Source organism: Morone saxatilis, unplaced genomic scaffold (assembly GCF_004916995.1).
Source record: "Morone saxatilis isolate NCDOM2014 unplaced genomic scaffold, NCSU_SB_2.0 Contig11, whole genome shotgun sequence".
Taxonomy (NCBI): Eukaryota; Metazoa; Chordata; class Actinopteri; family Moronidae; genus Morone; species Morone saxatilis.
Window position 1 is genome coordinate 6,405,132 of NW_023339663.1, and position 18,211 is coordinate 6,423,342.

The following is an 18,211-nucleotide window of genomic DNA, read 5'->3' on the forward strand; positions in this document are numbered from 1 at the left end:
GTTGTGAACCACAGAAACATGCAAAAGGGAAGACAAAATTTAATGAATCAGTTTCTTTCCACTGATAAGTTAAACCTTCACTTTAAGGCTGCAAAGTTTATGTGCATTATTAGACATTTTTTAGCCCAAAATGTTCCTATTTTAAATCGTTGTTCTTACTTTGGGGGAGTATAGACATGTTTAATGCTACAAAAGTGTCCAAAAATTTGAATCTAAAAAATTAAACTATATCAATCAGACTAAACAACATTTTGTATTTGAAAAGAACATTTAAGTCAGTACTCAGAATTGTTTGTATGATATCCAGGCCTGCCTTGCAACACCTTCTCACTGAAACAATAATTATTGTTTAAACAAAGAAACGTAATGCTGACCAGAATAAAACTGCGTGATGGATTGCAGACGAATTAAGCTGAAACACATTCAGGGGCAAAGGGTAATTTTCATTGTGTTCTAATTGCAAGAAATCTATTGTTTTCTCATCTTTACAAGGCAACAGGTTCCATTTTTAGAAAAGCTTCAAAAATATCCACCAGTCCCAAAGTAGAATGTGGGCAACGGTACAAACTGTCATCCAGCATTGTACTTTAAATTAAGAAAGCACACCGGAAGGCCAAACTATTCTGTATTTAAAACTTTACTCTCCATAATGACATATTTATGAGTGAGCATTACTGTATCAGTTGGAACAGGATTTAGGGTTTAGACATGGTTAATGCTGACCATATTTAGAGCATTAACAAAGAGGCTTTATGTGATCTCAATGACAGCGAGTGTGAATAAATAAAACATTATTGTCCTGCCATATTATGTATCTGCCTGCCCAGAAGGCAAAATCTTATGTGGTTAAAAGTCAAGATTACTCACAATTTATATAAATGTTAATTTTATATTTTTCCTGTATTGGCTTCCTGAAAGCATCCTGTTATTAAAGAATAAGATAAGATTATTTAAAGGACCAGTGTGTAGGATTTAGTGGCATCTAGCGGTGAGGTTGCAGATTACAACCATTTGAATACACCTTCCAAGGGTGAAGGAGAAACTACGGTGGCTGTGAAAGTCACGAAAAAAGAAAAAATATCTCATTCTAAGGTAACAAAAACACAATTCTTATTTTCAGGTGATCATTCATGAAAACATACCTATAAATATTATATTCCATTTCTGGCAATAGAAATAAAAAATGAAAAAAGGGGTGTTTTTAAAAATCTGACTACCTGGAAAATACAATATCAGGAATACTCATCAGTAATTGTGTGGCAGAAAAGGACATAACCTCCTGATCTGGCTGGCTGCCCTGTACTGCTCTTAAATTCACTCTGCTTGGACTGTTTCCAACATCTGCTCTCCTTCCTCTGGCATCCTGTGCACATCTACATCCCACAGGCATATTTCACCCGGAGTAACCAGTCAGACGAGCCATCAGGGTTTACTATTGTCCCAATAAAATGCCACAAAGCTGGGGCATTCACCACCCAGGCTGCACACTGCGTTAGTGAGACAAAGAGCCCAGGGAAAGGCACATTAATTTAGACAGATTTGCTTCTAAATAGCCAATTTACCAAGTCCACTTCATGAGTGCTTACAAGGACACAGAACCTCACATACTGTTTATTGTCATCTCAGGACAAAACTAAACCTACTGTGCGCCCAGGTTTTGTGTCGTAATTTGAAGGAATATTATGCACCTTGTTATGTGCTGGATAACCTAAACTGAGATGGATAAAACTTAAATCCTACAAAATCCTGTACCCTGCTCTTTGCTCTTTTGGCAAATGACACACAGATTTCTGGGGCATAAAACAAAGCTTCTTAGTGCTGGTGGTTGTTCTGCTGTAAATTAACAGCGGGGCTTACTGATAATCACTCACAAAGAAGGTCATTCCTAACCATCAGGAACCAGGTTTCAGGCCCCTTTGTCTCTCCTGCCCCTCACTCTGCATGTAGGTGCACAGCCATGCAGTGAGCTTAATACACGTTAGATAGGTTGGCTATTTAAGTATTTACTGGAAGCAATTGTGAACAACAATTTTGATGATGGTGAAACAAATTTAGAAAACGGTGAGATTCCAGAAACAATAGTTTAACCAAAAGTACTGTAAAATGAAGTAATAGTAAAAAAACATATTTAATAGCTGTCAGATTAGCTATTGTTATAGGAATAAACAAGGTGCAACATTAATTCTAGAAAGGATTTTAACAGCAATGAAAACTTTACTGCTTTGAGACTTGATACCTGACACACTAAAAACATGACTTAATTTTGAGATTTGAAAGAAATAGCATCAAGTTTTGACCTGGCAGAAATATTCATGGAGGCTTTAAGGGGTGGCAGAAATATATGCTGATTTAATCAAAAGCAATCACAAACACAAAAAGTCCCCAAAAGAGGACCCCAAAACATCAGATTATTGTGTCACATTAGCAAACATTGAATAGAAATATCTAAAGGTGGGATTAGAAATCTTTTAAGTCTTTTTTCATTTAACTTAAGCCTATTAATAAACATAAATGTGGCCATAAAAGATCATTAAATGAATACCTGTTAATACACACCCAAGCTTCCCATTCAAGATCGTCATAAACGGACGACTTCCTCCTTACACGTTCATCCTCTTCCTTACAATTCATCTATCCTCAACATCCAAATATATCCTCAAACCTTTAGACTCATATTGTTGTGGCGTGGTCCTTGTTAGTAAACACAGCTATGAAAGGATAATGTCTAAAAGCTTTAACCTGACTTTGACTTTGTTTGCTACAACAGTTTTAAGCTTTATCTGCATTAAAAACATCCATTTAAGTATGTGTTTGGCTTTGATTTACAACCAGACATTTACCTTTATCCACAGAGCTCCATTAGAGAACTCACTCACGGTGTTCTTCATCAGTGCCGTGTGTAATTGATTTCAGGAGCAGCAGCCAAGGTTTCTCCTCCAGCATCTCCAGGTGGTTCATATTTACTCGTCAGTTTGAAGCCCTCGGGCACAGAGTACATACACGAATGCACACATACACAAACCATACAGTTCCATAACGTGAGCTCAGAACTGTCTCTGACCTCTGAAAGTAAAATCTGTTTTGAGAGTTTTGGTTCATGTACATTACATCATGTCCTGTCACAACACATCTGCAACCAACTACTACAACTTGGAACCATTTTAGCTTCCTTTACAGCAGCATGCGTGAGAATCAGCTTGAATAAAACAAGCAGCATCTTATCGAGGGGCCCAAACTGAAACATCCTGTTTGCAGGTGTGTGCTGCACAGTAACACGTCTTTCTTGTTTAGGAGATGTAAAGTAGGTCAAATCCATATCACAGCATCACATCAGAAAATGGAAAGACAAGGCAAGAATTAGATGCTCCATTACATGCGCAGCATGATTCCCCTGAGTTAAGTCTCTTCATTGTGCTCCATGTTAACAAACTGTACCAGAGAAAGTGCCAGACAGGCTTGTCCATCCCCCTTCTTTGGATCAGGTGGTAGACTGGAGTTGTTATGTAGGTCAGTCATTATATGAGCTCTCATTTAATGTTCTATCCCTGCAGAAAACAGTAAGGAAATTACAACTCTTAGATCCAACAGCAGAGAACAAGAAACGAAAGGCTCCAGCTTCAATCAAAAATCCTAAAATCTGATTTCTGACTTTTATCAACCTCTGTTGGCAACCAGAGAATTGGAGCAATAACTCATCTAGAGTACTGTGTAAATAACTGACATAAATAATCGTATAAGTCCCACTGGGATATTAACATCAGGGAAAGAATTAATTAGTTGAGTCACAAGTGAACATTAAACCCTGACAGACAGTTTAAAGCAAGAGCTTGACATTTTGGGGGGAAAATATGTTTATAAGCTTTCTTTCCAAGAACTAGATGAGAAGATTGATCCAGCATAAATAAAGATGTACGGTAAATATAAGGCTGTCGCCAGCAGCTGGCTAGCTTAGCTTAGCATAAATACTGAAAAGCGGGGAAAACAGCTAGCCTAAAATTGTGTTGATAATACACACATGATAATTGCATATAAATAATCCGACGCCCATTTCTTTCCATCCCGCTTTGTGGTTCAAACTGAAACACATTGGTGGCGGTAATGCACCTTATCGCTGGTTGCCAGTGTTACAGTTGAGAGTAATTCATTCACCAAGAGACAGGAGACAAAACACACAATAAAAGTTAAAGAATGAATTTGACTGATAGCATTATTATTATTTCCCTTATCTTTATTATGAGTTCTTTTGGCAACAACAGTCATGTAGTGTAAATCTGATAATGTAACAGCCCTATAGTCCAAAGGTAACAAAATCCACCTACCAGCACCTCTAAACCTCAGTAATTAACACATTATATCCTGTTTGTGCCAACTGTCTCCCCCTGTTTTAGTATTTGTGCTAAATTAAGCTGCTGGCCATGGCCCTTAATTTGCCATCATTAAATTTGCATCAGTCCTCTCATCTAACTTTCGTCAAGAACGAGAAAATGAAAAACATTTTTTTCAAGCTTCACCACACGTGTCTTCTATAAACATACTGCGTCCTGTGTCACTTGGTGGACACTTGTAACCAAAGCCACTGATTCTGTGGAAAGTGTATACACGCTGAGTTATGAGGGACCGCAGATCTTTCAGCGGTGGACTTGCTGGGTTGAATTAGTTATTGCTGGAAGGAAAAAGTAAAGAAAATCCAAAGAGCTGATGAAGTGCAGATGCTGCTTACACAGAGAGAAAGAGGGAGACATGAAAAAGACAGAGGGAAACATAAGTGAAGAGGAAAATGAAAAGGTACAGTAAATTTAATTCCATGGTAAAGATCATACAGACGACAGTTAATCCATCCATGAAGATTCAGATCTTCATGGTTGTTTTTCCTCCACATGAGGGGCTGCAGTTCAGCCCATGAAACAGTGAGTATGAAACTTACACTATAGAGTTATCATTCCTTTAAGGATACATTCTCCCTTATATACTTTAATAGTCTATATAGCATGCATTTGTATGATTTAGTGCATTCCAGGAGTTATTTTTTGCTGAAATATTTTATTGTTTTGGCATACTCTGACTGGTTCCCCATTACTCCCAGAATGACTTTCAACAGCTCTCCAGAGAATGGGTGTGAACTTGTTGCTCTCAGTCAATGGTGGGCATATGGATGTATAAATATAGTGAAGCTATCCAACTGTTTGTGAACACTTGGGTGTGTCTGTGGTCACAGCCAACCTCCGTTAATCAAAACACAGTTCAACATGTGGTTGCATTACATTCTGGTCCTTTGAGGTCCACTGGCAGGGGATACATGAAATGCCATTGAGATCTGGAGGTGGCTGACTATATTTCTGTCCAATCAAACTCAATTGTATCCTAGAATGATGTCATATCTTCTACTTTACAGGAAAAAATACACCCCATTTAACAGTTTTTTTCACGGAGTTAGCATTGCAAATACCTGCTCATATTACACTATTTCAAATAATGCTTAATTCATGTTATGGGATATTAAAGAAGACTTCATATACTTTTTAAAGAAAACTGTAAAGAGCAAAGCTATCATTTTATTTGGGATATCAGTGTAGAATATTTCCATAAGATATACAGCATTTGTAATGATATTCTCTCTGGATATTTGGTTCCTAAATCCCCTCAGATAGGAAGAACTATTTGCACAGTGTATTTCAGTGAAACACGGCACCACTCACTTCATAAATTAACTGTAGCGCACTCGGATTGTGCTCATGTGCAGACGTGGACACATTTAATGCACCGCTGAGGTAATGCACTCTTGGAAAACCTCCAGTTATGCGACTGGGGTGTGATGATTTTACTGTGTGTAACGCAGACCATTACCGTGAAGTTACAGTCAGCATTCTCCTTCACACCGCGCAGGTCAAAGGTCATCTGGAGAACATTCCAGGACAGACAATATGGCTCCCTGGAGGTATGGATGAGGCTGCAGCTTGTCTGGCCATCTGCTTCAACCTGCCCCCATTACTCTACAGCTAAAACTGGCTCCACACTCACACTAACGTAGTGTTACAGTAGTTGGCCTCTACCCTCTGTGCTCCTTAAGGTCTCTAAAAGGCTTTCTGCTCAGCTGAGACCGATAAACTACGAGCTGCATGAGCTTATAATTGTAAGAAACTAGGACACTTTTATTACATGCTCAGTTACAAAGAGCTACATAGTTTTTTAAAAAATGGGATGCATCAGTGGTGGAAGAATTATTTTTGCTCAAGTAAAAGTAACAAAACTGCACTCAAAAAATACTCTATTACAATAAAAGTCCTGCATATGACCAAAGTGGTACTGTTTCCACCGCCTCGTTTAATTGATTTCAAGGGAAGTCTGACTGAATCCGACCCGGTGGCAGGCATTAAGAAAATAGCCAATCTTCTCGCTGACCATCTGGTGAGCTTATCTTGGTCATATTGAGGCCTCAATTTCAAACTGAGGCTGTTTCATAACCAGTTAAAAACTCTAAGTATGGAAGTAAATATAAATAGATAAAGATGGATTAAGGAGATCTACAATTGCATGATGATATTAAACAAGCTTTCAAGTGACTCTTAGAAAAGTAGTTACATGGTTCATGGTACATATCAACAGTAGTATATGTAACGCAATCTTCAACAGTCTTTTCTTTTCTAATTGGTTTTAAATCTTTCTTAGGTCTGATTCTTAAAAACATCCTCCAGAGATAAAATCTCCATTTAAATAATGGACGTTAGTGTCAGAATCAAATGTAGTTTCCTTGATGTTAAAGTGAGCAAATCACAATCTTTCATCGCAAGCACTAGTGGAACTATTGTAATGAACCAAATCTTTAAAGGTTTCATATCCACTTCATTTTACTTTCATTCTTTAAGTTACATCTTGAAGTGGAGTTTACTACATGATTACTCTCAAGTACTGTATACTTTGTCTCTGGTTATAACTGCATGTTCGCTTTCAAATATGCCTCTTTAAACACTGGTCTGGAGTTTTCTTGGTTTGTTTTACCTTAATTGAACTTATTTAAGTTGTGACAAAATTCTTGTTAAATGGAAAGAAATTCGACAATAATTTAAAATTCTGTGATTTTTCCAAAGGTTTCAGATATATTTACGATCGATGCTTTATGTAGAAATGACCTATACTATAAATATGGAGAATATCTCCAATACAGGGTTTGATTGTCAGCAGGTTTGTTGAGGATCGGTTGTGCAAGATTCCTAACAGACTCCTTGAACACAAGGGCACGATCGCTTGACCCCCCGAACCAGGTGTCTTCCTTTCTGCCCCCACCCTCTTTTCACTGCGGGAACTATGCCACCTGTCAATCACTGAGGTAGGTTGTCATAGTATCCAGGTGGTCCAGCCTTTGAAGTGGCAAACAGGTTCTTTGTCTGAACATACTGAACATAATGAATATTAATTGTAAACTAGAATAGACAAGAATATGTTCTTTTTCTGCAAAACCAAAGCTGTATAATCCATGCTGGTAATATGCTGGATGGATGTAGGTCATCTTAGTGAGTGTATTTGGGAGTGTGGTGTGCTGTGCTGTATGTTCACTAGATGTCAGTGTAGTTTCTAGGATGAGTTCAGTGGCACACAGTCAATTCAATTCAATTCAATTCCATATGCCAAGAAGGTTTTCTTTTACCCTGATTGAAATCCTACAATGATTAGAAACTTTTGAACTTTTAAGTTTGGTGTGACACATTTTTTTTCAATCCAAATTGATAAAACCTATTGTTACGTATTTAGTCTTTCTTTTTCTTTTACTATTTTTTGGGCTTTTTTATTGTCTTTTTATTTGATAGAAACAGCTGAAGAGTGATATGAAAGTGGGGCCAAGGGTTGAAATTCAGCCACTGCGGTCAGGATTCAGCCTGAGTACATGGGGCGAGTCTTTTTGAAATAATACAATAAATAATTATCTTTTTATAACACTATTTTTCTTCACTGGTTCTTCGATTGTTGAAAGAAAAGTTTTTATTTTCCAGTATATTGTTACATATACTGTCTAAATAAAATAAATACATAAATAAACTGCTTTCTACTTAGACAGGACTGTGGAACAGAACATCTTCAACCTCCTTTAACCAAAACTTTATTTCAAATTGTAGAGAAAATGCCAAAGTTTCTAAATAAATCATGCTAATGTGGTTACAAATTTGCCTACCAATGATGAAGTGGTAAAGAGTTTTAGGTTTGAATATTCACATAACATCAATAAAGAGCTGGAACAACCTGATCCAGAGTAAAGTTTCAATGTAGGAAAGGTCAATTATTCAAAAATGTCTTAATAAGGGGAAATAAAAAGGGGAAACTGTATGTTAAAGAGTTATGAATTGTTATGAATCTGTTCCTCTTAGTATTTGCTAGTTGTATAAATAATATTACCATCAAAGAGCACGGCAGTATGATTTTGTATGTACTGTAGTGTGGAAACAGTGGAAGCTAACTCTGTTTACCATTATTTAACCAATCTGGGCTGCAGATGTCCTTTTGAACTCTGATTGCATCTGTCAGGGCAAAGAGACTGATCTTGCAAATTAGATCCATAATATTAGTTTCAGAATGTCTTTTTCTCTTTTTATTTGACTTTTAATTGTGAATATTTTCTTTTGAAAATGGGAAAGTGTCCAACCTGAGGGTCAAATGTCGACAATTATCACAATCTTACTCAGACGTACGATTTAGTTTATTAGTAAAAGCACTGCATGTCATACACTGACAGTATGACAACGGTCACATGGTTTCTCTGTGGGTTTAGAAAACGTTATGGAGCCTTTTCAGAGCCCCTCAGATGACGTCGACCTCAGATGTATTTATGTTCATGTATTCTTTGACGAGTCAGGGTCGGTTTTTGTAGCTTCTGAACATTTGACATTTTAGAAAATACACATTTTTAACCCATGAAAACAGTGACAAGTTATTACATCTAAACTGAAACATGTGGAACAAAAACCAATACCGCTGGTGTACAGCCAACACTCCATATGTAATGTATTAAGCATTAAGTGCTTCTGCCAACAGCGTGTCCCAGTTTTATAATTTAGGGTGAGTTATAGAGGTTACTAAAATTTGCTGTGCTGTTGGAGTCAAGGCTTTTCATGGTGGTCCTGTATATAGAGCCAATATGACTGGCATTGGATAGTACAGTCTTGGCACCCATAATGACCAAAAAAATAAATTAAAAGCCGCAAAACCCTTTTTGTTTATCTACATTTTGTTGTCAGTTTAATTCATCAGGATTTCACAAACTACATTTCACCCACCTCTGCCAAATCAGTAAAATATCTTTAGACAAAGATATGATAACATGAGCCTCACTGTGTCATTTTTAAGTCTTTGGTGACTCCATTTGAAATGTACAAAAGAAAACACCCTGGGTATCCCCGTTCACACAGCAAGATTAGTTACGCATGTCATCTAACCATCTCATTCACATTATAGTTAACACCCACAAGTAGTGTTGTCTCTCCAGTCGGTTAACAGTTAAATGACTCATTCATTCAGTCAAGTGTTCTGTGGTCATAACATTACTTCCTTCCATAAATACCTTCAAAAAAACAGCAACTGAGTACCTATCATCAAGCACAAAATAGATTTAAACTCTTAAAACAGTTACATACATTTGAAATAATGTGGACATATTTTAAAAAGTGCATCGTCGCGGCTACGTTTTTGGCTTCCTACTGAGGGCTATGGCAAGATCTTACCAGAAAACATTTGGTTCAGTCCTCTTGGGGTCAGAATATGTCAGACCTGAAATATCTTTACTATCACTCTTTTCAAGTAATTAATGTGTTGAATTATCTCTTACCTTTCCGTCCCCCAACACCTCCCTCCATCACTACTCCTAAACTTTATCAGTGCCTACACACATTTTAAGGTAAAGAGCTTTTTTAAACTGCAGAGTCATGAGGTTAAAGATGAACTGTCTATGAGAGGGATAGGCCATGGTAGACAATCATAATCTACAGTAAAACCTACTTTAAAATCAGGAATAAATAGTCTGTTTGCATAGTCTGGAAGTGATCACTATGTAGGAACTCATTCCACGGAGAGAAGGTCTGTAAGATGCCTGGACTCGGGTTGATGTTACTCCTTCATGTTTTGCGGCCTGTTGATCTTTCCTGGGGCTCTCAAGCTGGTCCTGGATGTGTGCAGGAGGGGGGGGCATCATTGACTCAAAGCATGAGAAAAGTGAACAGCAGCCGATCCGGTCGGTTACAGCAGAGAGCAGTGGTTACCTGGACGAGAAAGAAAGCAGCCAGGATTAAATGGAGGGTAAATTAACAGCATAAATCTAATTTTTTAATTGTTTCCAGACTTACACTGCACACATACACTGATATGGTACATGTATTATTATGTTTACCAGTACTGACCCTGAACTATACATATCATGAATTACGATATATCAATGCAATATAATATATATATATATATATATATATATATATAATAACATAACTCATGTCACAAATTCAATTCATGACAACTGTCTCACACTTTGGGTTAATGTCCTTTATCTTAACTTTATCTTCCAATTAAAAATAAATCATCTGTTTCACATCTCATAAAGTACTGCTGATGTAGCTGATGCTGTGTTACCTCTCTCTCAGGGGCAGGTTTGGGTTACTTAGGAAGGACAGCTGCTGCTCCAGACTGCACACACGAAAGGCCAAGTAGCACGATGACAGGATGAGGAGAATAATACTGATGAATGAGGAGGAGACACAGATGAGTTACATGAGTACAAATTATTAATTATTACTAAGTTTTACAAGCGTTACGATATTAGAGACTAGAATCCTTTGATGATGTGGAAGAAGGGAGCTGTAATGCCTTTTGATGAACACTGGGAGGCGACGTTTAACCTTCTGTCAGCATTTGAAGACAACACTGTCCTTGAACCAGTTTAAATAGTTTAACTATATTACTGTTATGATATTACATGTTCCAAGTAATTATTTAGGATTTCAGAGTTTGAATATGTTTTTTGAACTCTCTCTTGTGGTAGTATACTATGTTTTTTATTCAATGCATTCTGTACTTTATTACCACACAATGATAATATAACTTTGAGACCAAATAATGCATTTATCTACCTTTTAATTAGAAAATATGCATGCACATTTGGCATTGATTATTCTCTTTTAAGCATAAATGTATATATACAGTAATAATAGTAATAGTAATAGTAATTTTCATGGATTATAATCTGTGATATGCCAGAGTCAAATTTGTTTTTTTCTCTTTTCCTCTACAGGTCTCTGTCAGCCATAGGACAAACCCTCGGGAACAGATAAGGATTCATTGCTCTCTCAAGGACAGTTAAGCACAGCGGCGTCATGCCCTCTGGGTGAAGGACAGTCTCCATGGTCACTGTGCCGCCCTGCTATGAAAGAGGGCAGGTGGAGTGAGGAGAGCATGATGTGCAATGAGTCTTAAAAATGAAGTAAAAAGTCTAAAAGGGAGACAACTTCTTTGAGGAAAAAGTGTTTTAACAGCTCCGATCCTGTGTGTTCAGATGGCTGAATTTGAATCGCCCACTATTTATATCTCCGTGTTAATGCTCACAGTGTGTGTGTGTAGCTGTGAGTCAGCTGTTGGAGGAGGTGAAGGTGGTGTTGTTGGTGTCTGTGTGTCCCTCTGTATACTCACAGCAGGGTAAAGAACTTGAGCAGCTGGTACTCCATCTGGCCTAGCTCTGCCACTGGCTCTGATAAAAGACCTCTGTCTGTTTGTAGAGCTCGCTCTGTAACGCACACACACACACACACACACTATAACATAAAATCATTAACAGTACTTGGCTTGACAGTACTGCATGTTTCACTTTTCATAGCTCTGGCCCACCTGTTTGTGTATTTGACTGCATTTAGCGCCCTCACACAGTTAATGGTGTGACAATATGCCCTTTGGAGCTTGATAATGAATCAATATATTAAGTAAATCAAATCAATTATGCCCTCCAAAGGGTGCTAGCTTTTGATTATACTACTATATTTTATGAAATGCCAGAAGGTGCAATTAAGTTACATAAATTACCACTATATATATTAAGACTGAACTGTCAGAGATGATCAGGACATTCACATTTCTTAATTTTATATTATTTTATATGTTTCTACGGCTCCTAAAACCTAAGAAAAACAATTCTAAGACAGTCAGAAGTGGTAAAACCTCTTCTAATTGAATATATTTCAATATATGTTTCTATATTATCTGTGTGTGTAGTGTGGGAGGGGGATACAACTGCATTTTTATTGTGCAATTCCGTGAACCTAATGTTGTTTTTACTGCTGCATTCATTCATTATTCATTAGAAATATTGTAACCATTGAAAACTATATTGTCTAAATACAAAACCATGAGCTGACTATTATTATATCCTCACATGTCCATTATTATTGTATGCCAACTGGCTCGTGTGCATGGATTCTTATTGCACAGGTCCAATATGTGTGTCATGTAAAACAACTATAATACAGGTATTTACTCAGGTTATGCTATTTAGGTGGCATACTTATTTAACTACATTACTTCCCAGCTTTCTGCTTCACGTGTGGGCTGTGGTGATAATGTAAACAAAAGCTCACACTAATCAAATATCCAACATATAATGGGAAAAAAACTGTGTTTAGAAGTGATCTAAAGCCTTACAGCATATAGCCGTTAAACTGTCCTCAGACGACTTTGACAGCAGACATTGTTTGTGATAATCTCTACTTAATCTGCATCCGCCCCAAAGCTTTTTAATACAAGCCCCCACATGATTTAATCTCCATTTGGAGCTTAATGTGTCGTTGCATAAGAGAGATGTTGCCATCCAAAAGCAACTGCTCTCTGTCTTTAGTTCTCTCTTTAGTTCTCTCTTTCTCACACACAAAATCCAAAGCAAATGAAAAACTTCAACACAAACACACAAACTTATGCATCCGGGCAATTTAACTCTCTATTCATGTCTCACAGTATAAATGTGATTTAACGACAAACAAACATTCACACTGTTGTCCAATAATTTAAGTGACATTTTGAAGATTCTGTCCTCAGTTCATCTATTTTATCAAGGTCAGAGGTTACTTATTACCAATAAAAGTCATCATGCACATCCTACTTCAACTTTTATTCCCCGACACACACTTAGACAACACAATGATGGCTTTCCTCATACTGAGGATTAACAAGCAATCTATTGCTCAAAGAGCAGCTCCACTACTGTGGAATAGTTAACCTCAATCAACCAGAGAGGCAAACAATGTTGAGATTTTTAAGTTCAAACTGAAATCCGACTTATTTTCTGTTTCCTGTATTTGGATTGTGTGATTGGTATCTTGGTTTTGTTCCAGCCTTAACTGTGAATAAGCAATAAAGAAGTTATTTGATGTATTTTCAGTTTTATGTTTTTTACATTGGTATTATCTTTGGAAAATTGTCTTGTTTTTTTAAAAAACTGTGTTGAGAAACTATTATTTCATGCTCAAGATATGCAAAACACAAATGCTCACTTTCTGATCAGATGAAGAGAGAGCAGATTTCTCTTCTTTTTAATGAAGTCCTGCAGGAGCCTGACATTGTTTAAAACTAAAATATCAAGAAGTAACAACTGACAACTTCTTATCACACAATGTAGGATTTTTGTCATAATATCTGTATTTGTACTATTACGACGCCACAGACTTTCAGCACACTACAAGCAAAAACTACTACTTTTGAGATGCACTGATTTACTTCTACAGACAGTAGTAACCAGTGATTTATGTATATTAGACACACTTATAAGGAAGCCACAACCTCCAGCCATTAAGTTCTAAAAAGAAACTGAAAGTGTGTGGCCTTGAATAAAGACCTTGGACTTACAATACAATACAATACATACAATGCCACTGCATTGTCATTGTATGGAGAGTTTTATCACCTTCCAGCAGCTGTTCTGATTTGAAAGGTGTGTCTGTGGGGCTCAGGCTGCTGGTGGAGTTCCCCAGGAGGTCAGGAAGGGAGGAGGACACAGACACAACGGAGGGTTTCCTTCTCCACTTTAACACTGATGGGAATTCGTCAACCACTGGGAACTCGTCTGGAGCCGGGAACTCGTCCTGCAACACAGAGGTAAGAGGAGAATGTATTTAAAAGACGGTGGTCCAACTGCAACTAAAGGAGTCTTTTTTATATATATCTTGATTTTGATTGATTGGCCATATAACCCAGATAAAACCAGTGATTATAAACCTTTAGCTATATCAGTGGCTCCCAAACTTTTCTGCTTGTGACCCCTGAAAATAACGTGATGTCTAAATGTAACCTAACACTACACACATTGCAAGCAGGTCAACCAAAAAGTGATATCCCCTTAATTTAGAGGCTGGGAAATGTAAAAATTATTTATGTCGTGAGAGGAAAAAAGCAAGAATTTGAAAAAGTCAGAAATAAATAAGACTTTCTCATCACTTTAATCATCTTGTGACCCCACCCTGACACTGGGAACCATTGACCTATATCAACACAACCACATGATCAGTGGTCATTCATATAGTGTTGGCCTTGATGGTCCACAGAAGTGAGGCACATTGATTAACTTTGGTGATAAATCAGCCATTCATCTATTATCCCATTCTAATACAGTAAGTCAGCCTCTATGAAAGGGTTTGAAGTAGAATGCTCCAGAAATGATTAATTCCTAGATAATTATTGATCTAGGAAGGCTTTATGGATCAGTTATGAACATTCGCGTGAAGAACTTTTGAGCTTGTTTATACTTACTATTTATAAATGTTGTTAATCCACGAATAAATTCAATTATAAAGGTTCATAAATTGTAAATAATTTAATTTTGGGCTAATAACTGGTCAAACAATTAAAAAAAAACCTGGCAGCCCAAAAGTTGCTCTTGTTAATGGCCTATAAATCATAAATCATTTATTATCTTAAATTATTTAATAACCATTAATAAAGCCATTAGTTATGACTTAGAAACTATTTGTAAAGGGAGACTTATTAGTTAATGGTACCCATATATTCATTAATCTGCTAAGCCCTATCTAAGCTACAAAGTGAGATGTTCAGAAAGGTACACAAATATTTTAGATCGGTGGAATATTGATGTATCTATGTCTCAATATGATAACAAACTGTAAATATGAATCAGGCATCTTAACATTTTGTGTGTTTGAGATGAGCACTATGAAACCCTCTATGGAATATGCTGGCAACATGAACAAACACCCTGTTCTCTGATGATCAAGGACATGCATGTTAATAGAATTTAATTATTCCTTAATATTAAAGCTGTACTGTCGCAGAGTGAGCTATAGCGCACACGCACAAGGTGACTTCACAGAGCTCTTTGATAGCATCTTGCAGACTCTGGGATAATTCACTGCAAGGCTGCAGCTGCAACAGAATGATCTATTGATCCTGTCTGTGTAAGAAGGTAAGTCAGCCTTCAGGTCAGGGGTAGTTGTCAGCGAGAATTGTCAGTTGCCTTTAGGCCGACATGAAACACGACCAGGAAACATTAAAGTCATTTTAATGCCTGTGAATTACCAGATACTGAAGTTCCACCCACTTTGATCTTTACAGTTTGTATGATTTCATGATGGTTTATTCTGTGAAAGACAAGCTGTCACTGACCAGCGATAAGGTCGGCTCCTCCATGAACTGCTTCAAGCTCAGACTCTTCCCATTGACCTGGAGAGGGAAAGAAAATCACCTCGTTAACTGACATTCAGACCACACAGAAAATAAACTGAGTGAATAGTATGTGTGAATCCTCTGACCTGTAGGTGTGTGCAGATCCTGCGGAGGACGTCATATACACTGTCTCTTGATAGCAGAGATACAAATACATACTGAGGAAATAAAAAGAGAAAAAAGTGATTTAAAAAAGAATCATTGTGTCTGGATCTATTCTGAATTTACCCACACACATAAAATGTTTATAACATATAATCTGAGACCATTTAGTGATTCTCTTTAATGCATATACAGATATTAAAGAAGCTTCTATTGCACATGGATAAGCTATATACTTTTCATTCATCACTAAAATTAGGTTAGATGTGAGACGATATTAAATTTTGACGAGCCCTGTGGGGGAAACTGCATAAAGAAGTAGACCAAGAAGATTTTCTATTTTGCATCTCAACTTGCCTTTGCAAATATCATAGACACATAACCGGACCTTGGTCACTTTATCTGAAATATCAGCACTTGAGATCATCAGTGCCCTACTTGCATTATTATAACTCTCTGCTCGTGATGTTAATATACAGTTGTGTTTGCAGCCATACAAAGGATATAATAATACATTAACATTACTGCGGAAGAGTACAAATGGAGCGAACAGCACTTCAGGGATTCAAAAGCTTTAATCTGCGGCACAAAGAGGATATTTTTCTAATCACATTTTGTTCTAGTTTATTCTTTTATGAAAAACTATAAATGACAGCTTACTCAAATATCCCTCTGACCTGGATAAATATCTCCGATTTCAACTTTTGAATTTATTTATGAGCATTTGAAACACTGTATTATTGTGTGTCTACTTTTTGTCCATGTCAGTTCATAAACAGTCCTGTTCTATCTCTGTTGACAGTCTATTGGTGAATGAGAAGAAAAAGTATAAACAGAGCCTGAAATTGTCTACTGTTACGCACACAAGCTGTGAACTTCTTACCTCATAAAGAAAATGTTTAGCAGTATAGTTGTACTATATAGAGCCATTTGTCTGCGTAGGGTTATGTAATGCATATTACACAATCATGCAGAAAAGATATTGGCCCTAGTGCAGTGTGAGACCGATCCATATGTCTCACATGGTTCGACAGCGGTGGTAATACAGAAATATTCCAATTCTGACCAATTAATAATAGTGTTTTGCACAACTGGAATGTAAATAAATATTTACACTGCTGTACTGGGCTTTGACTAGCTGAGTTAACAGCTTTCTCAGTAAACAGAGAAAGAGAGGGGAAGCATGTGACCACTGAAAAGTGAAGACATATCTGGAAATCTAAGTGTAATCTCATGAACACCTAGCAGACCTCAGTGCTCACAGTGAACAGAAATTCCACTCTTCATTTCGCATTTTTTTGGTAATAAATAAGCCCAGTTTATTAATAATTAATGATGTGTTATAAATAAATGATGTCCGCTTGACATGGTCCGATAACATGTACTGTGGTGTATGTATTATGGTGGTGTATGAGATTTTAGTGGAGTATATGAATGTTTGAGGAGCAGTAAAACATGTGATATTTCTGAACCTTGTGACAACTGCCATAACTCTGAGTAGCCGGCTCCTCTGGGTGTGTGCTGTAGCAACAGTTGCATGAATATATAAATACATGTATACAGATACATGTAGAGACAGATTCCAGAATATTTATATAATGTTTATAGTGGTAGTATATGTGTTTTTCATTGTATTAAGCAAAAAGATGACATGACAACATTTCCTAAGACCAGAATAAAAATAAAGCCACTTCAAAACCTTTAAAACTAGTTAAAAAGTTTCATATAAACAGAAAACCAAACTAAATATGCCTGAAATGTTTGTCCTTTCATTAAGCTCAGTTTGGCAGCTGATTTGTTAAAACAGGGTTACACAGAAGGATTTCAATTCCTCTGCTTCTTTACACCAGTAGTTTTAATATTTCAATGTGCCACGTTAAATATTTTCTTGTTAGTGTTTGACCAACTAAGAAGACACTATGGGTTTGAGCTAAAATGCTACCATGCTACATAAGATAAATGAAAACCAGTCTTATGTTTGAATAACTTAAAAAGCTTCAACAAAGCTCGGAAGTTGTCGGACACAGTAGGTCAACCATGCTAACTCCTTAGCTGTATGGATGGTAATGTTGGTCTGTTGGTCTGTTGGTCCAGACTGAATCATCTGTCTATCAACAACTACTGGACAGATTGTCATGAGATGTCTTGGCCCCCATAGGATGAATCCTACTGACTTTGGTGATCCCCTGATTTTAGCTCTACTGCCACTATCAGGTTGACATTTTTAGTTTTAAGCGAGATTATCTTTAAAATGACTGAATGTAATAACTTTGGTGATACTGTGACTATTCATCCTGATAAATGTTAGGTACAGTGTCACAGAGACACTAACATGGCTGCAAACTCTGGCTTCAATTACAAATTTGTGCACTCAATATATACATTTAATTCCCTTAGATTAGTCATTAGTGCCCTCAAATGA

The 18,211-nt window shown here is 37.0% G+C and overlaps 1 protein-coding gene across 2 annotated transcripts in view; it reads right to left on the reverse strand.

Annotated features, from left to right (window-relative positions):
* Window positions 1-9,747: 9,747 nt before the first annotated feature.
* The window catches only part of gramd2aa (GRAM domain containing 2Aa), a 28,942-nt gene continuing 20,478 nt past the window's right edge, over window positions 9,748-18,211 (reverse strand). For both annotated transcript variants that reach the window (XM_035652483.1, XM_035652484.1), the window contains exons 7-12: window positions 15,774-15,845; window positions 15,628-15,684; window positions 13,916-14,093; window positions 11,659-11,752; window positions 10,606-10,710; window positions 9,748-10,241 (exon numbers count right to left, since the gene is read on the reverse strand). In XM_035652483.1, coding sequence (XP_035508376.1) covers window positions 10,238-10,241; window positions 10,606-10,710; window positions 11,659-11,752; window positions 13,916-14,093; window positions 15,628-15,684; window positions 15,774-15,845 — 510 coding nt within the window. In that variant the 3' untranslated portion in view covers window positions 9,748-10,237. The remainder of the gene's footprint in view (window positions 10,242-10,605; window positions 10,711-11,658; window positions 11,753-13,915; window positions 14,094-15,627; window positions 15,685-15,773; window positions 15,846-18,211) is intronic.